This window comes from Ciconia boyciana, chromosome 4, assembly GCF_034638445.1.
Source record: "Ciconia boyciana chromosome 4, ASM3463844v1, whole genome shotgun sequence".
NCBI classification, from domain to species: Eukaryota; Metazoa; Chordata; class Aves; order Ciconiiformes; family Ciconiidae; genus Ciconia; species Ciconia boyciana.
Genome location: NC_132937.1, coordinates 82,831,878 through 82,857,235, shown reverse-complemented (window position 1 = coordinate 82,857,235; position 25,358 = coordinate 82,831,878). Strand labels below are relative to the sequence as shown.

The 25,358-nt window shown below is 35.5% G+C and overlaps 1 protein-coding gene across 6 annotated transcripts in view; it reads right to left on the bottom strand.

Annotated features, from left to right (window-relative positions):
• The window catches only part of CEP120 (centrosomal protein 120), a 41,693-nt gene that overhangs the window by 15,974 nt on the left and 361 nt on the right, over nt 1-25,358 (bottom strand). For 2 of the 6 annotated variants that reach the window (XR_012042299.1, XM_072860404.1), the window contains exons 2-18: nt 25,026-25,151; nt 23,343-23,499; nt 22,292-22,406; nt 21,264-21,405; nt 18,942-19,090; nt 17,551-17,748; nt 15,201-15,428; nt 14,750-14,957; nt 13,578-13,691; nt 12,107-12,284; nt 9,568-9,717; nt 8,520-8,702; nt 6,105-6,201; nt 5,863-6,015; nt 5,101-5,190; nt 4,513-4,605; nt 2,684-2,845 (exon numbers count right to left, since the gene is read on the bottom strand). Coding sequence is in view for 5 of the 6 variants with exons in the window: in XM_072860404.1 (XP_072716505.1) it covers nt 2,684-2,845; nt 4,513-4,605; nt 5,101-5,190; nt 5,863-6,015; nt 6,105-6,201; nt 8,520-8,702; nt 9,568-9,717; nt 12,107-12,284; nt 13,578-13,691; nt 14,750-14,957; nt 15,201-15,428; nt 17,551-17,748; nt 18,942-19,090; nt 21,264-21,405; nt 22,292-22,406; nt 23,343-23,499; nt 25,026-25,137 (2,529 nt within the window). In the remaining variant the exon portion in view is untranslated. Of the gene's footprint in view, nt 1-2,683; nt 2,846-4,512; nt 4,606-5,100; nt 5,191-5,862; nt 6,016-6,104; nt 6,202-8,519; nt 8,703-9,567; nt 9,718-12,106; nt 12,285-13,577; nt 13,692-14,749; nt 14,958-15,200; nt 15,429-17,550; nt 17,749-18,941; nt 19,091-21,263; nt 21,406-22,291; nt 22,407-23,342; nt 23,500-24,774; nt 24,924-25,025; nt 25,152-25,358 lie in introns of those variants that run through there. The other 4 variants (XM_072860408.1, XM_072860405.1, XM_072860406.1 and 1 more) reach the window with 3 other exon arrangements.

Below are 25,358 nucleotides of genomic sequence, written 5' to 3'. Positions count from 1 at the left end.
TGCTTCAGAGAATTCCTTTCTGTTTCAAAGTCTACAACTTCTTCTATTAGTACATCAAAATTTTAATTCTTTCGATCTCCTAATTGGGTCACCCCTATTTTTCCTCCGAAATTTTGCTTTTTGCATCTATTATTTTTACAGAATTGATGTAAGAAAGCAAAGGTGCTTCCTAAGGAGCCATAAAAAAAACATAGGTCACTGCAGTTACTTTTCACATATAGCCAACTTTGACAAAAGATACCATTGTTTGTCACCTTTCCATTTTTACCAATTTATTCTTAAAGCAGACATACAGGCATGATGCTGATGACAGAGACAGTAACTAATTTCTTTAGCTATGAAAAATGCCAGCTCTTCCTAGAACTTCTACAACACTGTTTAATTTCTTGTTTGGTTCCGAAAACACTTTCAAAAATTGAATTGCTCATGAGACCTCAGGTTGTGGACTGTTAGGGAACTGCATAAATCATACAAATAAAGCACAACTTCCTTATTCAGGAAGTAAGAGTGATGTTCTTCAAGGTGGATGCTTCAAGGATCTTCTCTTACGCATAGTAGGGCTTACCTCCAAACAAGTTACATATTTAGAGAATTCTGTAATTCAAATATGAAAATTGTGTATTGACAAATCTCCTTAAAAGGCCAGGAATAAGTCAAAGCATATGGTTCAGAACTATTATCATTTACTCCAGAACATTCCTTGTTAATAAAAACAAAACACACAAACAAAAACCCCACACCCAGAAAGGTAAAAAAAGAGGCCCATCAGAACTGGTGGCAACAGGAACTTTCTGCTTGTGCACATTACAAAGGGAACCACACTACAGTGAGATTCCAAAACAAACAAACACCCAGACCACGCCCAGCAAAGCAAAACAAAAAAGCTTATCTTATGCAGCACATGTAGTAACAACCACCTCATATTGAAGCCTGAGAGAGATTCAACGTAGCAGGAAAAGCACAGAGCAAGACAGCCAGGATGATCAGTTGGAAGGAATGGCCTTCATACAAAGCAAGACAAAACATAGCAGGGCTTGTGTTTGGATGAGAGACAGTATGACAGACACCTAAGCAATTAGGAATGGTATGTGGCACAGGCACTAAAGCATTCTTCATAATTAAGCAATGAGCTTCAAATTAACAAAAAGAAGTTTTTAAATATACAACACATAATTAAGTTTTAGAACTCACTGACACAGGATGTTGCAATGCTAAAAATAGAAATACTTTTTAAAAGGGATCAGATGAGCTCATGAAGAATACTTTCACTGATGGATAGTAAATATGAAATGCTGCCTCTGGCTGAGGGTACACGTCACTCTTGATGGTATTGCTGGATATACCAAAACTGTATTTTCTCATCATCCCATTTCTTATTTTCTTGCCCTCTAAAACCAACCATTGCTGCAAAAGAATGCTGAGCTAACTGGATCTTTGGTCTGATACAGTATGTCTGTTTTGAATAGGAAAAATAAAGTGATTGTGATGGTATTGCAACCTAGCTAAAAGAAGTCAGTGGGAGTCAAAAGAATGAATTTGGAAGATGACTCCTAGGTGGTGGCATTTAGCCACTTCAGCCTGAAGAACTATTGGCTATCTTGTCTGGACTCATACAGCATTGGTAGCTGCCAACGACACATCTATGATGCAGAAGTGATTCACTTAACTGCTTTGAAGTGGATTGCATTCTGCAGTTTCAAACTGCTCATCTCAATTCAATGATTGTTCAGTAGAATAGCCAAGATTAGCATCTTCTAGATTAGCAGCATTTTTTGTATTAGCTATATTTATAAAGGTCACTGTACTGTGGTTAACATACGCTGATGTGAAAAGTAGGTTAATACCAGTGTTTAATATTGAACTAAAAAACCCAGCACAGCTCTTCCTAATACAAAAATATGCCTTCAGCTGATACTGTTCTTCAATTAGTCAAAGCTATTATGGGATTATCACTATCACATATCAGAAATGAAAAGCACCAAAGCAAGTAACTGATCTACATAAACTAAGTACTTTGAAAAACACTGACGCATTACTAAGATTTAATCTACTTAACAAATTGAGTCTCTAATATTGTAACTGCTCAAAAACACTAGCACTAACTTTTAAAATTTTACAGTATGCTTTAACAATCAAGAAAAACAGCTAGGCTAGCCTTGTCCTTAGTGCAAAAGCTACCTTACAGGACAAAAGAGTGTACTCTAAATTTTCTCGGTTTAATGAAACTACTACTTTCAGAATAGCAGATCACAATATCAAAATAATTCCCCCTCCCACCTCCGCCCCAATAAGGATAATAGCAATACTCTTTTGTAATGGAAGAATACAACAAACTGCATAGTCAAGTTACGTAGATGTTAATTGCTAACAATTTATTCAGTTACTGAAATGTATACTGCTGTTCAGGTTCTACATATACGGTATGCTTGTAATTGCAGTTTGATTTTCAGTGTTGAAAAAAAAAAATTATAACCACTGCATTGCAAACTGGCCCTACTACTGAGCAAGACTGACAGAGGTGGATCCCAGCATGTAGATCACTGAACAACAGAGATAAAGTGTTTATTACAAAGTTCCCTGAATGTGCTTGCCTCAAAATCATTGCTTAACTTAGTATGCTTATTCTAAAAAATGCTTACTTAAATAAGTAAATGGTTGACACAGAAAATTTAAGTGTACTTACCTGCTGCTGTAAGCGAAGCTTGTCTTCTTCCAGCTGTTTGATTTTTGACCTTTCTAGCTCAACCTGGTATGCACATTCTTCTCTGGCTCGCCGCACAGAATCCTGTAGCTCCTGCAGATTTCTTTCATGCTCTGCCTGCAACTCCTTCTTTACTCTTTGAAGCTTCAAAGTGAGACATATTTATATTAAACCATAGGTGCAAGATCTTTATTTTAAGAATCTCTTACAACTGTTACTACTATTGACAGAAAAAACTGTTATCCATTTTAGAAATTAAACAATAGAAATGCCATTGTTATCTATATGTTTGCTATATACTCTTTTATTGGCTTTCAGTTTAACTAATGACCTGCAAATTACTATATTTGGGCTACAAATATACTCTTGCTTGACTTGTAAAAATGGAGCTATCTATATCTCTATTGTACTTTCTACATGGGATTGCTAAAGGCAAATTTTATATCCACCTTTCTACTACAAACTAAAAAGCTAAATATACCCCTTCACTGCAGAAACCATGAAGTCACAGCTACAGCCGAGATGCCTTTAGATCAGTAAGACTGCACTCTTCAAACTGAGCATACTGAGAGAATTTCTCATTGAGCTAAACAGGAAAACAGTCCTTGACATGTTTGAGCTTTCTAGAAAGATGTTACTGCCTCAGATAACTGCTAGCTGAATAGAAACTTCTCCAAGTGGCCCATTTCTCAAACTATGCAATTGCTAAATGAACCCTACATCATTTTGTCTAGATGCTTTTGGAATCCACTGTTTTTTATTATCTCTAAACCCCTAGGTCAGAATCTCACTAAATTTAGAGCAAGTTTTGAGACAAATATGTATAAGACTCAAAAGAAATACTTTTACTCAGACTGAAATGCGTTTGGCCAAACCTAATCACCAGATTTTTTGCATAGATGTTAAAGGTAAAGTCAAACACTATTTACAGCACAAACTGCATCTTGAGGTATATAGAGAGCCTGAGTACAGTACAGGACACAGGCTCAACAGTCCCTGTGTTGAGAGCTTTCTTAACTTTGTTCACAAGCACAGGAGGGATTAATATGATAAAAAGATTAATCACAGCTACAGGAGGAAACGGAGAGTTTGTTGGAATGCTAAGTCACTGTAGCAGTTTACCTATATAATTGTGAGTTTTTTCTGAAGTACAAAAATAGGCAGTTTATTTTCTTTCTTTCTCTTTTCATACAACTAGCTTCCCTGAGGACTCACCGCACCCCATTTCCTCATCTTGGGGGTATTCAGTGAGATCTAGAAATAGTGGTAGCTATTGGTTTCTCCCGCATCTTCTTTGGCCCTATCACTATAAAAAAAATAAACAAAATAGGAACTCTCTCAAATTGCTGGATAACAAAACCTAGACAATTGCAGTTTTCTCCAGCACTCTGTCACCTTCTCCTATTTCAATGGTTAATCTAGCAATTACTGTTTGAAGTAAGGCAGTCTTATACACATGTACAATGTTGACCTGACAGTAAACTGACAGTAAACCTGACAGTAAACTTAAAATCGAGATATGCTAATGTTATATAAATGTCTCCACTGACACTAATTCTATTAATAGAAAATTTACAGTTCTATAATTCTAGCAACCCATTTAAAAGTTCACTGAATTTCCATTTCAGTGAAAAAGTGTAGTTGTAACAAAACTTGGCTTAAACTATTAATGCTCCTCTATGTATCAGCATGAATGCGGCTATTTCAGTTCTTATACACAGGTCACGACTGTCTCTATATGAAAAATTCAACAAACCTTATAGAAATAGCTCATGCAATAGCATTGTTTAAAATGACCAAATACTTTTTACCTCTGATTCAGCACTAAAAAGCTGTCGTTCTCGCTTATCTAGATCTCTCAGGGTGTTCTGAAGTTGTTCCTCCAAAACAGTGTATTCTGCTACCTAAAAGAAGAAGAAAAAAAAAGGCTTTTTTTCTTGCAGTAAAAATAATGTTTTAGGTAGGTAAAGAATTTATTCTTGCTATGATATAAAATACTGACAATTTTTGTTTGGAAATTTACATATAAAACAAATCTCCAGCTCTTAATAATGAAATCACTATGGAGAGCTTTTCTAATACAATAAAGGCTAACAGGTTACCACGCACAGCTGGGCTGTAAAAGTGCTTTTTAACCATGCAAGTGAAAGGCAATTAAAGTTAAAAAGCCCCTAAAAAAAGCAAGCTAGCCTAAAGGATTATAACAAGTATTCTATGATTAAGGGTTATTTTTAAATTTTTTGCACTGTTGTAGACTAGTCTTCACACCTACTGGTATGCATGTATCTAATCACAGACCTTTTATTCTATGTTAGAGTTACAAAATATCTTGTCAAATTTTGTAGCGATATGAGATTTATGATGAGACTTTCAGCAAGTATAAGAACGAGTTTCCTTACCTTTTTCTTCACTAATGCTTCTCTCTCTCGATCTCTTTTCTTCCACTCTTCTGCAAGTGCTTGCATATGGGCCATTTCCTTCTTTTTAAGCTTTTAAAAGCCAAAAAAGGAACAAAACCCCCAAACCAGAGAACCAAATCAAAGTTGTTGGAAGTGCAATTTTAAAAGAGAGAATACTAGCAGAACTAAGCCTTGAAGCAAAACAATTAAAAACTGTTTAGTACACTGACTTATATAACTCAAGGTATGGTTCTGATAGTGAAAGATATCTTACCCTTAAGTACCAAACGCAAAGTAAGCCCAAGTCTGAGAAAAATATCCTAACAAATAGACACTAAATACTCAGCATCTTTTAAAAAGAAGCATGCAACTAAGAACACCTAGAATGACTTCAAGAGTAGAAACACAGCAATGGATTTTGACTGAGAATAAAGAAATGCAATGTTAATATTTAACACCAATAATTTGAATCTTGAATATCTACTGTACTTCATAAACAGCAAGGGGAAATTGTGAAGGGGGTATTCTTATTTCACTACCTAGCACCTACTTCAGTCACTTAAAATAATTAACCTTCTTCCTTAAGAGTATGGAAGATATTTGTGTACATCTGAAGTTTTAATATTCTATATGACCAAAATTTAGTTCTTATTCGAAACAGTGGCAAAGTTTAAGAAAAATGCATTAATATTCCTCTCACCAACTCTGCTAAAGCTCCTCTGGCAGTCATGCAGTTTAGGAAATAAACATAAAGAATAAAACCTGATTTTCAAAAATGTCCTCTTGCATTTCCTTCCACATTTCTAACTCCAGTGCTGCTTTGTATTCAAGAGTTTCTCGAGGTTCTGGATGGTTTTCTGGGGCACAATGAGGCTGAGTGTGAGGGACATGCCGCTGTTGACCAGCACCTACACACTGATATAGTAACAGTGGATTTTTAACTGGAAACCCAACTTTTCAAAGAAGTGTTCAAGGAAAAAGGATAAGATTTATGTAAAATTTACTTGAGAAGAATCTGACACCAGAACTTCTTGCATTTTCACAAGCCCGTAGTCTTCCAAAGTGATAGCATACGAAAGCTCTGCTATTCTGCTGCCTGACCTACAAATAGCGTTAGAATGTTATTTTAATGAAAACTGCCTTAAAAATACAGAATGTTAATTGTAAGACAATACACAAAACAGCAAAATTGAAGTGCTAAAAGGTTCCTTGTAAGCTCAGACTCTAAACAGTTACCTATGTGAGAGCCCAAATATGCTCTCCCATGTATATTGTTTTAACTTAAGGACTCATTATACATCTACAGTAAGCTTTCGGACTTTAATAGATAGCTGGTCATTGGGAACCTATTTAACTAAGTTTAGTATAATCAACACATCCCTGTAACAGGAGAATGATCCAAAATTGTACCTACAGTCTTAAATCTTTCTAAGAAATATAACTGTTGAATACAGGTATTGCTGCTGACTTCATTCTAAGATACTCAGTGGATTTCATCAGTCTTGCTTTTTTAAATGTTAACAGTAACTTTCTAGTTATCCACAGTATAAGTCACTTAGCATATCATGTGTGGTAAGCCATCCTTGGATTACTAAAAACCACATTTCTGGAAGCTTCAGCACAGAGAACTGACAACTTTAAATCAACTTATAGGTTAAATATCTGTCTGCTCTTGTACAGTGAAAAAATGTCTAGATAACAGATATTTTAATAAACTAATTTGAAATTAGTTGCAGTTTCTGCTTAAGTACAACAGTTTGTCTCTGGCTGTCTCATCTCTAATCATAGGCAAAATATAGTAAACAAAGGTAGTTTTCTGCACAGAAAGATATTAAGAGAAGGAATACACACAAATCATCTAACTGAAAGTTACCACTAGTCTAACATGAAAGTACACTGCAGTGTAGACCTGTACTTGGTCAGATAACAAAACTATAATTTCAGTTATAACTACTCAATGATGCAAAGGCAATTACACAGTCACTTGAAGCCTAGAAGCTGCAGAATTGGATATCAAGCAATTTGCAACAAAAGGCTGCAGGAATTAACCATGGCTTTAGTTTTCACAGAAAATCTCTTCCAGAAAATACAAGATGACAACACTAAAATATTTTTACAAAGGTGCAATCTTCTACACAGTTATTTGCAAGGGAAAAAAAACCCCACACCAAACATTTTTACTTCACAAAAGTTAACATAAATTAGTGCATTAAATTCCTACAACCTTCTATCAGTCACTGATTAAAAAACAAAACAAGATTCAAGGCAGTGGACCTCGGAAGTCTGAGTAATGAAGGCAGTTTAACCTATCAATGTAAAAAGAAAGTTACACCAACACAAGCAAAGCTAGAAAGCACAGCAAAATGGAGAGACCTGATCACATTTTGAGAATGCCATCTAGTGGTTAAGTTTTGAGCAAAACCAGGTTTCATTTTAACAAACTTATTACTGGTTAAAGTGGGAACCTTAATGTACAGTGAGATCATAAAGTAACTCCACAGAATCAGGCCATGCTGGCTTTCATACAAAAAAGTTTATACAAAGTCAAAAATTTTTCTATATTCAAATTTTTTATCACTTTGGGAGGAGGGAGGATATCAGTCTTTGTGTCAGTAACCTGAAGTTTCCTGTGTCTCAAATATAGCATGTTTTAATTATCTGTAGGATTAGAGGTTTAAAACTGACCTCAGCCTTAATAGCAATTATATTTATTTCTAAAGGCATAATCAAGTTCCATTATCACACAGAGAAAGATAAGGGTCTAGACACTGATTGCTAGCACAGTTCACATCTTCAACAAGGATACGGGACAGAAGTAACTATAAATTAAGCTTCTTCATATGCCTAAAAAAGAATGTCACTCCTAAGTAAATGAACATTTATCTTCAGACTGAACATGAACTAATAACACTGCTTCTTCCGATGTACACAAGCTCAAACCCCTGCTACTGTCATAGGGTATAACCCTGAAACAGGAAACCTTGCCGCTCTATGGATATACCTGTCCTCCTAACTTTCACTGAAGTCAGTTGCATCTAAAAGCATAATATGACAAACAGTCTTAACTATTTTCTGGAATATCAGCAGCTTTTTGTAATTGTTAAGTAACTTACTCAGGAAAGTGCCTCAATAACATTTTTTCCAATTATTTATTTCTTTAATTTGTCTGTGAGGCTTAACCAAGATCATGATTATAGAAAGGTTTATTATGACGACTCTAGTAGTGGTGTGGGGTTGCACAATATGCCTGTGGCAATTTAACTTTTAATCTCTTGGATGCCTATTCCCACCCCCAGTACTCTGCAGCCTGTTTACCTATTCAAAAAGGTAAACATGAAGAGCTTGCCCTTTTTCAGGGAAATACTAAACAAACAATTCTTCAAAACTTGCTACAATATAATTTTTTTAAATAGTTTTACCCTTGTGCTGCTGTGACACTGACTGTTTCATTATAAGTCTGACGCCAGCATTGTTCACCATTACCACCCAAGAACCGGGTTTTTTCCGAAGCCAAAACATTTGAAAGCTGAAGTCTCGCCACCCCCAGAAGTAAGTCTTTAGTTGTTTTATCCTTGTGCCACAATTCAACCAGCAGAGGTAATCTGAAACAAAGAAGTGATTTTAGTGTCAGTCATCAACACAAAAAAGGAAGCATTCCTAGTCATCTGTGAAAAGGACCTCATGTTCTAAAAGTAACTTCTTAAATCAGTGATGGCCACAATTGTCAAACAATGAGATGCCTCTCACTCACAGATGAACGAGACTGACTGACTTTGTATCTTCTCCATCACTGACTCACTTTGGTCAGATTATCATTCCTTTCTCCAATTATTAGAAAGAACAATGCTGCAGTGAAACTGACTGAATAATCTTAACAGACCTAGATCATCTTCATTTATAAATACCTATAAATAAATTTTAGTCACTGCCACTCAGAATACATCTCCTCCACGTCTTCCTTCAAAATACCACTATTTTGATGATTCTTTATTCCACATCTTAATCAGTTATCGAAAGCTGGTGGGACTACTGGGAAAGTTGTGCCACAGCCCTCAACACTGTATTCAGCTCCTTAAGTACTTGCTGTATTTTCAAAGATACCAGTTAGTAATTTTTAATTTTTTTTAATACACAACTTATCTATTTCATTTAAAGTAACGCTTTGTTAAAACTATGCTATCAACCTTTAATTTAACAACTTACAGCAACAGGATTGTTTCTGTAAGCAATGATCCCTGCATAAGCAGTTGAGAGATAAAAGCAAGAATTTTGGAGTCCCTGTCTTCAAATGTAAGTAATAGAGAAGCTGGAAGAGCAGTGTATTAAATATTCAATTGGCATTAGCACTTGGATTCTTTACTAAATTCTCAAACTGATGATCTTAAGTAAAAAATTTGAACTTGTGACTGCATTTACAATGAAAAATAGAAAAAGTGTAATTAAGATAAAAAGAATGCAAGTTATCACCTGAAGAACGTATCTTGAAGCTGATGAGGTATAGTTGCAAAGTCAAATGCACAGTAAGACTGTGGAAGACAGACTTCCATGTTCTTTCTGACTTCTACAGGTGGGCTTGTCATAATAGGTGCTGCACTGCCAAAAAATGGATACGAGTACCTAAAACACAGTAACAAAAATAATCAAATAATAATTTAATAAATAGATACCTTTTTCTTATACCTTCTGCAACAAGAAAACCAGTTTAGACATCTTTTACTGAAGCACGACTTGCATTAAAGTTTGCAAAATTTGCACAAATACATCCAACAACAGAATTTAGTTCTCAAATATTCCTATGTTTGTTTACTTCAGCACAGATCCAGCTTGATTTACATTTGCTGTTATTTTGACAAAAAAGCTTTAATAACCTGTACATTCACAACCATCTGAATTAATCTTTTACTAAAATTCTGCAATCATTATATAAAGTAAGCAGAGAAATAGAGGAAAGGAATATTAATTTCAGATGTAGATTGCTACTTGAAAACATTTGTAGCTACATTTACAGCTAAGACTGGTCTAACATGCAATAATTTATAACTAAGTATACATATACGCAGTGTCAGAACCACTTGAAAATTTCAGTCACATTTGAAGAATTTAGTTTAATTCCTACAGTTTAATGCACTAAAAGGAAAGTCAAATCATTTTACCAATATGATTTACAATGTGGCCTGAAACTACTCTATCAGCACAATTCAGTGTATGATAAACTACAACAAAGTGGAGGCCAAAAACCTCTTGAACTTTGCTTTGCTCAAATTGATGATGCCAGCTGTCAGCTAAGTTACTAATAAAATAAATGCTGCATCAAATGCTGCCACTTACAAAATTCCATACTTCAAGTGCTTGTGCAAAACTGTTTAAAGAGCTTGTTCAGACTTGAATGAAATAATGCTCCCAATATACAGTGAAAATGCAATTTTTTATCCTGCAACTTTTCTTAGCATTTATGTGTTTGGATGTTTGTCCTCTTCAGTTTCTTGCCATATTCATCACTGGCTGTAAAAATTGAAGTGCATGAAACAACAAAATCTATTTGATGTCACTGTTTTGAAGCAAATTTATTTTAGAACGTTATGTGAAAAAGCTTTTATGTGACAAAATTCCATCCATTGTATGTTGTTTTCCACATACTATTTAATAATACAACTTATACAGAAAACCATTAATGATGCAATCTGTATTAGTTGTGTTTTAAAATATTCCACCCCCTCACCCCAACCCCACCTTTTCACCCTAGTTCAAACAAAGCTTAAACTCCAAGAATCATTAACACAAATAGACTTCCTGGTGATCAGTTAAAACTGTATTGAACCAAACACTGTCAGAACAACAAATGCAAAGCAAATGCAGATGCACCTCCACAGCCACAAATATTCAACCCTTTCAAATCTAATCACCATTTAAAGATATGCTTCATCATGTGCACCAAAAGGGCCCTAACAGAAACTAGAAGGCAAACTGTAAAAACTGCTATGAACCACTGAATTCATATATGCCATCACTAACTAATATACCATGAGTAGAATTATTTTTTTTTTTAAACAACAAAATCATAACTGTATCTACAAACTCTTGGTCCTAAACTCTAAGGAAAACCTAAAACAAAACAAAAAAGTTGATAAAAGAAAGTTTCTCTCTTCATTGGCAATGTTAAAAAAACAACCAAACCCCAACCTGCATACAGATACTTGCTTCAGTACCCTTACTTTTAACCAGTCCTTCACCCTTTTAGTTCCTATTCCTCCAACTTAGCATTCACTTCCCAGCTAACATCTGCTTATTCTCCAAAAGTGCTCCCATATTTTTCTTTCATATTGATATCAGTAACAAACTAATCTCTAAGCAATTGTTCCAAACTAGCACTGGTAGTTTTCTACTTTTGCTTCAGCCACAAAACTCATGTATCCAAAAAGCTTGTCTTTTTTGTAACTCCACAAATTAATGTAACAAAAGATGCTAATCCTCCCTACTAAGGCTTGCTTCCTGTATGCAAAGACTATTAAAAAACCCTGATACTACCTCTCAGAATGATAATGCATTTACTATGCTGGTTCTTCACTTTTAGGACTAGAATGAGCTTCCTTTAGAGTCACTGTCACACACAAACCAGGTGATCTATCTTACTAAAACGCTACAAGGAGTTCTTGGTGGAGACATGGAAAACTACACGAATCACTCCTTTGATCAGCAGGATACAAGTAACCTTCCTTTTCCTCTAAGGACTGAATGATGATCTATATTGTCTGATCTCAGATATTCAAGTGAGATTTAATACAAATTACAGTGCAGGTGAAGGGTTACTTATTATCTTTAATGCTGTAATGCTCAGAAGTTTAGTGATGAGACAGACGAACATTCCAAAGTATTTCACTACTGAAAATCAGCTACGTAAAAGGCATCAGGCAGTACATGGCCAACAATCTTCAGATTATGAAGGCTTTGTATTGAAAAGAAAGATATTGTTACTACCAAGAATAAGAAAAACAAAAATAAATCGTACCTTAAAATGCAGTTTATTGGAAAACCAACTTCCAGACCACGTATACTTCGTAAGTCTATTGAAAAGCAAAAATGGTGAGAGGCTGCTGGAATGACAATTTTTTCTGCTGACACAGGCTCAGAACAACTGGATGCACCCACAGGGTTGGGTTGAGATGCAGCTACTGGATCATTATCAACTGAAAATGCAGAAGACAATTTGTGTGCATTTTTAATAATCTGTTCTGCCCAAAATAACAAAATACATTAAAAATAAGTCTCACATTTTAAATGCAAGTACAGATAGCTTGCTTCCCTAACATATTTCAATTCCTTGTAATATAAGCTAATAGTATAAAAAATAGCCACTCTACTTGTAAGTTACTGCTTCCAGAGAAAAAAAAACACAACAAAACCCCAGTATACTTTAAATCTTCTTAAAAGATTCTGTGGTATTTTTCCTTTTTTTATTAATCTTCAAAACTACATAAGTTTATCTCAACTGAAGAAAAGTTTAGACTAAGATCCAAGATATTAAATCCTTCAGAGGGATACTGTAAGACTTCAGTTTCAACAGTTTATGTAATTGTTCCTAGCCAACTTGAGGGCATGCAGAAGAGGTGGGCTTACAAAAAAAAAAATCATTTGTAATAACTTAGCTCGCTTTGAATTAACTAGCCTCTTTAGTTTGGGACTGAAAAAGACAGAGTACCAGGTCAATTGCAGTGCTCATGTAAGGAAGCATCAACTATTGGTCCCAAGCTGAGGTTTAACTATTGAAATAAACTAAAATGCTCTAGCTAGGTCTGTAAAGCACATCTGCTTATGCCCTTTGATCAGAAACCACCTACTGTGACATCCATTTTATAATTTAGGAAGAAGCAGCTACAGCGAGTGCCTGTCCAATACCATCCAGGCTTTTCAAGTCCTTACACTGGGACCCAGTACTGCCTCCAAGGAGGAACAGGTCAAACCACAAGTTTTACACATAGGGTCTCCAAAAGGTATCCTCCAAAAATGTTTAAGATAGTAAAGCAGCGAAAGAGGCAAAGAAACTGTCAGAGAAGAACTCAAATGCCTTTTGTAAGTGCTAGTAGTTCTGATCCTCTTCCTTCATATCTAAAATGTTTCCATTTTTGTCATTTCTGAAGAAACACATCATTGCTAGCACTGACTTTATTATTTTCCTGCTTGTTTTTGAGTGTTTTATTTGCATTAACAGTAACAATACATAAAAGAAAAATTCTATAATACTTTTACATCAGCTAGTCAGCACAACGTAAGAATTAAATAATTTTCAGTCATTCGGGTAAAATGTCACTAGATTGCTTGGTGCAATGAAATGGCTAAAGAGAAGTTTAAGGCTGTTACAGACAAGGGAACAAAAACTGCATACAGCCTACTGTTAAAATTAATTTAAGTTGCTACTATATTCAAATTTCATTCAATGTACTAAATTCGATAAATTTTGCATTACTGGAATTTTGCATTACTGGAATTTTGCAGATCTGACAACAGAGGTGACTTGGCTCTGCTCTCTGATTTGAAAACTGGAAGCTCTTCAGTGTACTGTTTGTTAACCTCTTGGCAAGACTCAGCCACCAGCCCTGAAAGATAAGCGTGAAATTACATGTTTTACATCTTACTAAAAAAGATAGTTATAAAATTATTATTTCTATCACTAAAAAAGCACAATCCTAGATTTCTTAACTGCAGTTTCAAACTAGTTGCTAGGTTCACAATACTTTTTCTTGATACATCCTATGTAAAGGACTTAATCCTTGCATAGATAAGATCAGTTAGGATGAAAAGAAAATTTGGCTGAATTAGCAGACAAATCCTGAGAGCACATTCTAGGACACAGATTTTCCTCTACAGAACTGGGTGTCTTTAGGACCAATCTCAAAAGAACAGTAATACAAATATCATTAGAAAAAAAACCATTTGGCTTTATTCATAAATCATCTCTTAGGAAGATGCATGTTCAGTAATGTTTAGCAAACTAACATTCTTTCTTCTGAGCTTTACTGTATCATTATAGTATTTCTTCCTCTCTCATGTCTTTTCCTCTTTGACTTCTCTCCAATCCAGTCCTCAAATCAAAAATAACACAAGGGAAGTCTTAGAAGGCTATGTGGGCTACCAAGTTCCTACAAAACGATAATGTAAAAACAAATAATCAAAAAACCCAGTTGCTTGGTTTTGTCCAGGAATCTGTACAGTATGAATGTTTGTTTTCACAGTTTATTATCCACGTAGTAAATTCCTTACAAATCTTAAAAATCCCACATTTCCCCTGCCTTTCTATTTAATAAATGTGAAGATTAGACCATTTTATCTCCTCATTGAGCAAGTCAGTTTCTTCATAGGTGTTGTACTGCACCTTCCTGTTCTCAAATTCAGGGAATTCCAAACATTTCTGGTATTATTTTTCAAGCTGATGACCATCCACGTCACTCGTAATCTACAGACCACTAAATCCCCAATCTGGCTCTTCCAAGTGCTTTCAACAACCATCCAGTTCAAATTACAACACTTATTCTCCTCCTGTTATTTGTTTTATATAAATACTTCTTACTTGCCTGAAATTTATCACCACAAATGAGTAGTACATGATCCAAGACCACACTTGACAATTGGGGGAAAACAATTATATACCACATACCCTTTTTCTTTAGTTTCATGCCTTTTTCAAACTTAAGACTTTCCACTTCACTTTCTGTTGCTTCATCTTCTGTTGAAGAAGAGTGGTCAGCTTGAGATGGGACATTCTGCGATCTCTGCTGCAGGCCCTCTATTTTTCCGCTAATAGATGAAACAACTCTCTCCGGTGGGTCTTTAGGCTCAGTTGGAGCATTTAAGGGAATCAAAGGCTGAATGAAGTGATATAGTTTTCTTATTGATCATGGCTTGCACTGAAAAATTCTGTCTACAACGTTTTTATAGTTTGAGATCATTTTTCTGACATAGAAAAATGAAGCAGTGAAAGGATTATTCATATAAACCAACTTATTCTTTCTTTTACATACTTAACTGTCAAATATGACTTAGAAATACCTTTTTTTTACCAAGTTGTGCAACAGTGTCTAAACGAACAATAAACGAGTAAGCTGTACCTGGGCACTCAAGCTCTCCCTTTGCAGAATTACGGATATCCCAACAGTAGGAGCCATATCCAAAGGCAACTGTGGCAGTTTCTGTTTAGCTCTATTTGGTGGAACAAGGATAAATGCTCCTTCTATTACCACAGGGTGTTGATCGATCTCCACATTCCCTTTCTTCAGTAGTCCAGACAGGGGTATTTCAGTGCTTCCAAGAGACTGGTCCCCACAGCAAAGATGGATCTGTATAAATACAAAAGTGCTAGAAAGTAACCGGCATGTGCATTTCCACTTGACCTGTCTGTTCAGCCTCTACTAAAGGTAGCATAAATACAATAAATTAAAATGATCATCCCTAGTCTAGTCCCTGTATGCCGAGAACAAGTGTTTTGAGGAGTATAACAGCAGCTATGAAATTTCAGTATTGAGCAGGTAGGATTTGCCCAGTGCTTGCACAGTAGCAGATCACTGCACTGCTCTTTAGAGGACCTGTCATATCATCCCTTCTGGAGGACAAATTCAATAGTCTGTGGCTTCTAAACACAGCACAGACCCTTGCCCTTAATGTACAGGCATATAAAATGCACGACTGCAAGGTAAAGAAGAAAGTTATTTGAAAGCTCAGCCTTTGTGCATATATTTAGACACCACTTAAATAGCAAGGATTTTTGGAATTAAGTAACTGTGTTCTTAATTCCCAGTAAGACTCATTATTCCATTTTCAAAACTTGACTCAACTCTTTCTTCCTTCCACAGCTTTATACAGCTAAGTATTTATAATATTTATACACCTAAGTAAAGGATGGATCTTAAAAAACACCACACTCTTAAGGTAATTTGTTTTCTTCAGTGAAAGTTACTCTTTGAAATTTACATACCAACTTGCTCTTTACCAAATAAGTCACTTCAGTTCTGTTTTAGCAGATCAGAACACTGTATTCTGATCCTTAATATTTATTACACTTAATGAAGACTTTCATGCTAAAAGGTGTCAGATGCCAATATATACACCCAGGTGCCTACACATATTGTACATACACACGTATATACAAATAAAATCATACACAATATATATACACCTCCCCTAGTCTGGCAGCTAGCACCTTTTACAACTGAAGTCTTCATTTTCAGAAAAAAATAAATTAAATATTAAGGATCAGAATACAGTACTCTGATCCTATATCTTAAATTTTAAGAAGCTGAGTGAGAAGTCAGAGAAAGAAAACTGTAAATCAAGATGTGGATCTGACCTCACAGCAACGCTTGTTCAGAAAGTCATTCTTTAACATGATGAAAACACGCCTAATTCTCTGTATGTGTACATATATATGCTATATTAAATACTTTGTTTCAAGACCATAGACTAAGATTAAATTCCAAACACATCAATCCATGTTTCTCCAAAAACTATCATTAGAAAACATTTAAAGTTGAGACAAAAAAAATCTGAAACACCGTAAGACTTAAATAGAAACATTCTTAAACTAACCTGGATAACATAACTAGAATGGTCTGTAGAAGTTTAAAGAAAAATAACTTTAAAAGGGTCCAGATCCAAGACTTATTACTTTGTGTAACTGTCTTATTTACCAGCTATGTTATTAGAAACCATGTATTACCCTCAATCAAATGGTCTCATTTTGTAATGAGTTAAGTGTGAGCCACACACAGATTGCCATAAACAGTTTCAATACTACCCAATATTTAGAATCATAGAATCATTTAGGTTGGAAAAGACCCTTAAGATCATCGAGTCCAACCGTAAACCTAACATTGTCAACTCCACCACTAAACCATGTCCCCCATTTAAAGGCACAGCTAAAGATAAGCAATATCCCAGAACAGCCCAAATATGGCTGTAGTGTGTTTAAAAATAGTATTTGGCTAAGGAGTGGGGAAAAAAGCCAGACCTCTCATTATTCACAAAGAGTGCTGAGGACAGTGATTTTAGAACTTAGGCAAGACTGACCTGAGCAGCTGGTGTGGGTGAGGTTATCACAGGCAGCACAAAGGAGGACCACGGGTTGCAGATGGTCCGATTGCAGAGCAGGTCCCAGAGCTCAGAGCTCTTGAGAATGCCACATTAGCTCTTTGGGAATATCATATTTCAGCAGTACCTTTTATCATATGTAACCCAGCTTACTATAGTGACTACTAAAGAGACTGCACTCCATCTGACCTGGGAAACTTGCTGCTAGGGTTTCCCTCATATCAGCAAGAGAATCAACTTATATTTGAGCCAAAATACGGTAATACAATCTAGTTTTGGAAAGAGAAAAGCTTTCCAGTTTCAGCCTGAGCCATATTCTATTTCTTTTATTTTCACTACTTATTTTTCATTCACATTTGAGAAGAAACAGCTTACCTGCAATTTTGACTGTGCACAAAGATAAACTTGAAGGACATCAGCTGTACTACGTATTCGAACTGAAGCTCTTTCTGGCTCAAAGTTTGGATTAATTAAATCAGTGAAAGGTTCATTTGTGACATCATTTCCCAGCAATGAATAGTAGAAAAAAAACTCAGGCTGTCGTTCAGGAAGCTTCATAGTACTAGGAACTAACTAAAAAAGATGCAGAAAAGAAGAATGTATCTCATTAATGTACAGTTACAGTAATCCTTAAGCATTAGCTTGGAAATTAAAGAGCTTAAAGTGATCTCAAATTACCAAGCAGCTGACCTAAATCCTAGCTTGCACTACGCACATAAAAAGAAAAACTTTTGTATTAATATTCAAGCCGAATAAAAAAATCTTACTTTACAAGCATACCAATAACTTGCAAAATGATCCATTTTGAATTACCTTTAAAATCTGTCAGCACCAAGGGCTGTAACTAACATCATATATTCAATAATGTCAAGCATTGCACAAACATTCAGAAATTAGTACCTCCACAAAATATTTATAGTGTAAATAAACAATGCAGATTAGATACCAAGTTATATAGTAACTTATGTGATTGAATAAGAGACTGGAATTGCCAGAAACAGCTACTTCATCCTGTAGCCACTGCAACTGTGAATTCAATGCCTAAAAAGGCACAAGCTACCCCAGAGTGATCACAGTAAATTTACTTTACAGGGCCCTATAATTCTGACACAGAAAATTATTTTCTCTGAAAAAAGATGACAAGACTGAGGAGAGTTTATCATACACTATGAGTTATAGATCAATTAAAAACACGTTGGCTTGGAGTCGTGACTTTCACAGTAACTTGGGCATAACTATATTTTTAAATCAGACAATGTGTATCAGTCTGGTACAGTACAGCATAAACACAGCAGCTGAGGTCTAAAGCTGAAATAACCACATTAGCATGGCTCTTCATCCAAGCTAGTAAGTCCTTCCCTTAGGCAACATATAAACTCTACTTTTTCATATATCTTAACGCATCTGAAAGGTATTTAGTCTTGTTTGAATTTCAGCACATGGGCACCACACTGAAGACTGATATTATCCATACACATACTTTTTGTATATTGTAATATAAATGAATGTATTTCATAAAAGTGCATAACTTAAAGTAAGTGCAATTTTAGTGCTCCAAAAGAAATCTGATCTTTAATTTGACATGTAAGCACTACATAAAGTTTTAAAATTCAAATTAATGTATATTAATTCAATATAGGACAAGGCTATTTATTGCAAGAAACTTACAAGACAATAAAAAATCCTAACTAGAAATAAGACATGGGAGGGCAAAAATATAAATATAGGATAGTACTTCTTAAACTACACATAGCAAGGAAACAAACCTGTTCCAACTGTGTGGCAAACACAATGGTTACAGACAAGACAAAGTAGTCTCTGCAATACTCTGCTGGTCCAATTTGATGATAGCCCTCTTCTTCATTCAAGACTGGTACAATACTTTTAGGGTCCAGTCCAGAAAGAAGGGCAGACGCTAAGAGAGAAGAAAAAAATTAAGTAAATTGTGACCTTATTAATTGCTGCAGGAATCATATATAATTGTAATTTCACCTTTAATTATTGTACATGTGGAAAGAAAAACTACAAATGAAGATCTTGATGCTTGGTTCCAAAGCATTTCAACACAAAAAAGTCCCTAAGTATACTTAGGTATAGCTACAAAAAAATTCTGAAAATAATTTCTATTCAGTGGGCACAGATGTTATCTTGAACACTATGCTAGACAGAATGCTAGGACATATTTTTATTTAATGTTACAGTGAGTAACATTATAGTGACTGGAACTTTATTTCATTAGGTGAGAGTCTACCATGCTGTTTCTTTATTTTACTCATTAAAGGAAATGCAAGACAGTAACTGCATATGACAACCTGTTCAATTGTTGAAAGAAATACGATGTCTCATTCCACAGACCTTTGGAACATTTCATTTGAAGATTTGTCATCTGAAGTCTTCAGTGCATAAACCACTGTTTGTATTCTGGTTTACTAGTTTCTACTCTATAGTGCCACTAATTCAATACATTTCAAAGCACCTCAGGTTACACCAAATAGTAATAATCACACAGCACTTTTGGTTGTGAACCAAAAGGCTCCATTTCAAACACTGGAAACTTTAGACCACTTAGGTCAGTGAAGCAAAAAAAAATTAAAAAATAAAAGTCGAAGTGTATGAATCCTAAAAGGAAAGCATCTCGTTAATTATCTGCCTAGACTAGAACTGGGTAGTATAGCTTTGTCATACTCAAAATGCTTGCAATATTAACTTGAAACCTGTGAAAAACTACACATTTGTTTTCCTCCATTGCCTAAATATGGTATGGACTAATCTTGAGACAACAGAAGAAAGGGAAAAGCTGGCAAACTTGTTTTATCAATTATTCCACAGAAAGCATGAAGTGGAAGACAGTACTGGGTGAAGGCAGAAGGGATTTCTTGTATTTTCTGCCAGTGTCATGAGGGGTAGGAGAGCTTCCAGGCAGAAAGATCACAAGGGAAGTGCAAATTAACAAATAATTTACAGTAGTTCCTTGCCTCCTTTACAAACTTTACAGTATACAAAATCCCCTGTGCTTTGTTGTGAACCTGAAAGGATGAAGTAAGCTAAGTGATTACACTGGAACTTCAATACTGCCTTAACCACTCTTGCAATGCAGCCAAGTCATCGAAGTCTGGGCCAGAAACCTTGTAAAACACTTCCTGCCACTGACCACTTTGTTTTTACAAAACCACAGCCACAGATTATGATAAGCAGATGGTGAATTTAGAATTAGGAAAAAGTTACCCTCAGGGCAAGAACACAAAGTTTTGTAAAGTAAGTAGGAGAAAATCCACTACTTGTAACAGAGGCTCAGTTTTTAGAAGTTACATAGATAGGCTTTTGGGTGGGGGATGAGGAGGGGGTAAATCTGTTTTTGTTTTGGGGCTCTTTTTTTAATCAAGTTTCTAAGGGTTTGGTTTTGTTTTTTTTAAACTACTAACTTGCATTAAAAAATCCCAGATAAAAAAAGTTACTGAAAAGCACAGCATATAAAGACACCTACTAGCATTAGTATTTGAGTTCTAATAGATTTGACACATTTCACTAATTACTTTTGAGAGGAATGTACAAGGGAATCCAGAAGTGGAATAAGTCCCAACAGTTAAAGCAGATGTTACTACAAAAACTTATCAATAGAACATGACTTAAGTACTGAATGAATTAGGTTAGATGAAAAACCCATCAGAAAAGAGAAGCAGTCTACCCAACAATGAAATATTGCACTAATTTATAATTCCAAGCCCAAACTACTTAAACTGCATTCTGTAAAGAAGCTCTTTTCTTATTTCTTTCATTACAGAACTTTCTAAAGCCCTGAAATATGAGTAAAATGCCCATAGGAGTAAACTGAGTCCCTGATTCTGATTTTAAAGATCAGTTGGTTTGCCACTCCGTCCATCTGAAAGTCACACAATGACCACAGTAAAGCTTCCTTGGAAAGTTATTACCACAAGGTACATTAATCAGCTGTGAAGGATTTGCATTGGAAATGCTATGAAATTAAAATTCTCTTGAGACTTAAAACAACACATTTGCAACAAGTGATATGTTCATCTGGCACAGGAAAATTTTTAATTCAGAGTGAGTAATATTCTTATGTTACTTACCTTTTCCTTCTCTAGGAGGTGCATCCTTTGCTTTAAAACCATCAACCAGTGCTTTTGAATCAGTCTCCAACACAACACCTACTTGTATTTCAGATTTAAATTTAGTGTACTTGTTACTAAGCAGAGGATACCATTTTGGTGCCTACATAATTAAAAACAAAAATAAAAACTAGAAGCATTTAAAAAAACCAGGAAAACAATATAATATCATTATAGCAAAATTAGACTTGCTCAAGCATTTCTACTTTGTTTACAGAAATATACCTTGGGTTTTATTTCCAAAAATTCGGTCTACTTTGAGTACACTATTATACTAAAAGATTCTACAGAATGATTCCTGGAAGATTAGCTGAACATACCGTTTTCCACCAATTTGTATAGTAAACAAATTAGCAAGAAAAATATGCCATAAATCTAATTCGAAGCAAAAATGTTCAAGTTCAACTGAAAGTGCCCAGTAAGTCATATGAATCACAAACCCTTAAGTAGTATGATGTCAAAATAAGACACCAGGGTCCTGTTATGACCCATATCAGAGTTATGTTTTGATCAAACACAACATAGAATTTTGATTAATTAAATGTATATAAATAATTCTATTATGCTTACTCTATGCTGTGTTAAAGGGCTAGAACTTCTGATCACCTAACACATCTTCCACAGAGGCTCATTAAAAAAATCTTAAGCCTTTATTTGATGATGGAGAGGCAATTCAATTGCTCAATATAAATTGCTTTGATAAATTGTTCCAGGCAATTAAATCATGGAATTGCTTAAAAGTATTGCTTACAAGTGTCCCAATTCTCAAATTCAGAAGTGCAAGATTAGTAGGAAAGTATTTTCATTTGCCCATGTTCTTATATGCAGTCAAGACGTCTCTCTTCTAAAAAAAAGTACACGATCAACTAGGAGTCTTACTCTAAAACAGGACCCAAAAGTTATGCCTATGCCTTAATTCAAATTCTACTATCTGTAACAGTGCTGTAGTCAAAACATAAATTTTTAAAGCTTTATACCCCATAACATACCTGTTTCTTTTCCTGCACAGCCCTTAAATCAAGTACAATATAGCCTATATTCTCTTTAGCTGAAGATACAGGATCCAACGCAAAACACTGGAGCTTGATAGGTGTACGCTGCAGCCTGAAAGAACAACTCAGTTGAAATCCAAAATGTAAAAGTTATCTCTGCAATTAGTTCACAAAAAATATTCGTAAGTTTTAATACCAAGTTTCATACCAATGATACAAGATTTCTACATAACTAGTTTTAGTAGGTCAGAAAATGAGTTTATATTGAACATCTAAAGATTCATCATTAAGTGAGAGAACGAACAAGTGGATTAATTTTGTAAGAGGAGTGTATTGGAGTCTCACAGAGCCTCAAGGGCTATTAAAAAGATGTTAGTGACAAATAAATTCAATCTCATCCATATACAAGAAATAAGCACTGTACCTCACATGAAATTGGAATTTCACTTGTGATGGTATCTTAAAAATAGGACTTATGCAAAGATTTTTGTGCAAAGCACCTAACAATACTGAGATGCATAGATAAGGTGTCTAGCAGATGGTACATTTAGGCATTTTCCTCTTGTCAAACATCAAAGATAATATGGCCTTTTTAACTTCTTTGAAAATACAGAGGTAATATTATAATCTGTCAGTGAAAACCATATGACAGTTATGGAAGCCTTATTCAATTTCTCAGCTCTTCTATTTGACATTTAAAAAAATATTTTACATAGGCTTTTCAGGCTTGAAGTTAAGTTAATTCTGTGTACCAGTATACATAAGACAGCTTGAATCCAATGCTTGAACTATAGCATTATTAATTTGCTATAAGCTCTTGGGTATTTTTCAGTAGTGTAAAAACATACACTTTAGAATTTTTAAACATCACTTACCTTGCCACATACTATTTGTGTCCGTTGTGGCAATGTGGTAGATCAGTGTACAGTTAAAAGAAACTTTCTTAAAAAAATTCAGATGATAGTAACACAAAAATTGTATGTCAGTAGCTGTAAAGACAAGAAAATTAAATTTTATCTCAAAATAAGATTTAACTTTCTAATGTTACCTGTGCTGATGAAGTGCTTTCCTATCAAGTTCCCAAGCCAATTCCGTAGCAAATTCTGGCTGATCGGTATGCTCTACGGGATCAGTAGCCAGCTGTTCACCATCAAACTTTGCTTCAACTATGAGCATGTGTTTGGGTCGTTTTGGAAAATACCGCCCTGTAAAAGAGTGTAATTGCCACACACCATCAGTAAAAGAAGTAGTGAGAGCTCAGATTTATGCCGTAAAACCAATTACATGAAAATACATTTCCTATATCATCTTCCCTGCACTTACTCTAAAGCTGTGTTCTTCATATTAGAAAAAACATATTCCCACCATGCAGAAGGAAGAAAGAAGAACATAACATGAAACAGACTATTTGTGAAGCATCCAGAAATAGCAAAACATTAAGTAACAAAGAACAAAGACAGAATGAAACTAGGCAACTAGTACGATTTAATTTTGAGAAATCTATGATTGGGAATAGATCAAGCGTCCAAAGAAGGGCAACGAAGCTGGTGAAGGGTCTAGAGCATAAGTTTTATGAGCAGCGGCTGAGGGAACTGGGGTTGTTTAGCCTGGAGAAAAGGAGGCTATGGGGAGGCCTTATCGCTCTCTACAGCTACCTGAAAGGAGGTTGTAGAGAGGTGGGGGTCGGTCTCTTCTCCCAAGTAACAAGTGACAGGACGAGAGGAAATGGCCTCAAGTTGTGCCAGGGGAGGTTTAGACTGGATATTAGGAAATTTTACTTCCCTGAAAGGGTTATCAAGCATTGGAACAGGCTGCCCAGGGAAGTGGTGGAGTCACCATGCCTGGAGGTATTTAAAAGACGTTTGGATGAGGTGCTTAGGGACATGGTTTAGTGGTGGTCTTGGCAGTGTTAGGTTTACGGTTGGACTTGATGATCTTAAAGGTCTTTTCCAACCTATACGATTCTGTGAAGTGATCGACAGAGGTTGAATGTTTTGCCTCTACCGCAGAGCAGCAAAACACAATCTAATGGAAGCAGTGAAAGGTGTTTTTCCAACTACTTGTTGTTGAAAAAAAGAAAAATCACTACTAGATTAGGAGAGTGCCTAAAGCTGTACAGGATTTGTCCTGGGTTCAACATCATCCCGTATTCTGATCAGTAATTTAAACAACAAAATGAAGCGAACACTTAAAAAATTTACATGTATCACAGTGTGGGGAGGGGCTGCATGCACATCAGAGGACAGGATCTTATTTCAAAGCTGCCTTGGCAAACTACATAAATGGACAGGGAGATAATAACATTTACCTGACATAGAGAAAGCATTCAGCCAAAAAAACCCAAACAACCCAAAACAGAAAAAAACATGCAAACAAACCCCCCCACACACAGTAATTACACCTCAGTAACTATAATCTGTAGAAATACAAGATGAAGCATGATTAGCTAGGTATGAGTCAACACTAAAAAAGAAGCTTACAGCAGACTGCTAATAAAGGACAGAAACACCAGAATACCACTTAAAAAAAAAAAAAAGGAGTGGCAGACACATGAAACGATCCTGATCATCGTAAGACATTGGCTGGACTCCAATATTTTGGTCCAAAGCTTTCCTGAAGTGTGACCCAGCTGAAAAGACTCCACAACCAGCCAGCAAGAACTGAGCCTCCGCAGCCCGTAAGGAAGGACTAGCGATGCCACTGTCTGTAGCTAGAGAAAGACAGGACTAACACGATGCAGGGCTGCCTTTGCCTACACACAGGCTTGATTCAGAGGGAACGACGGCAAACGATTCTCTGCATCCACCAGGAACGGCAGCGCTGTGGGGTTTAAACGACAACATAGGCTAGGCCAGTTCTGCAATGCAAAAACGGAGATTTTTTTTTCAGGAGAAGAAGGATGCTCTCATCATTCCTTTTAAATAATACTTCGGGTAAATACCTCCAGAAACAAACTAGGGGTAGTCTATCCTGTCTTTAAGATAGGTACGTCCATAGTTTTATTAATATAACCAGCTTATTAAATACAGCTCGGCTTATCCCGCTCACTCCACAGAGAAAACAG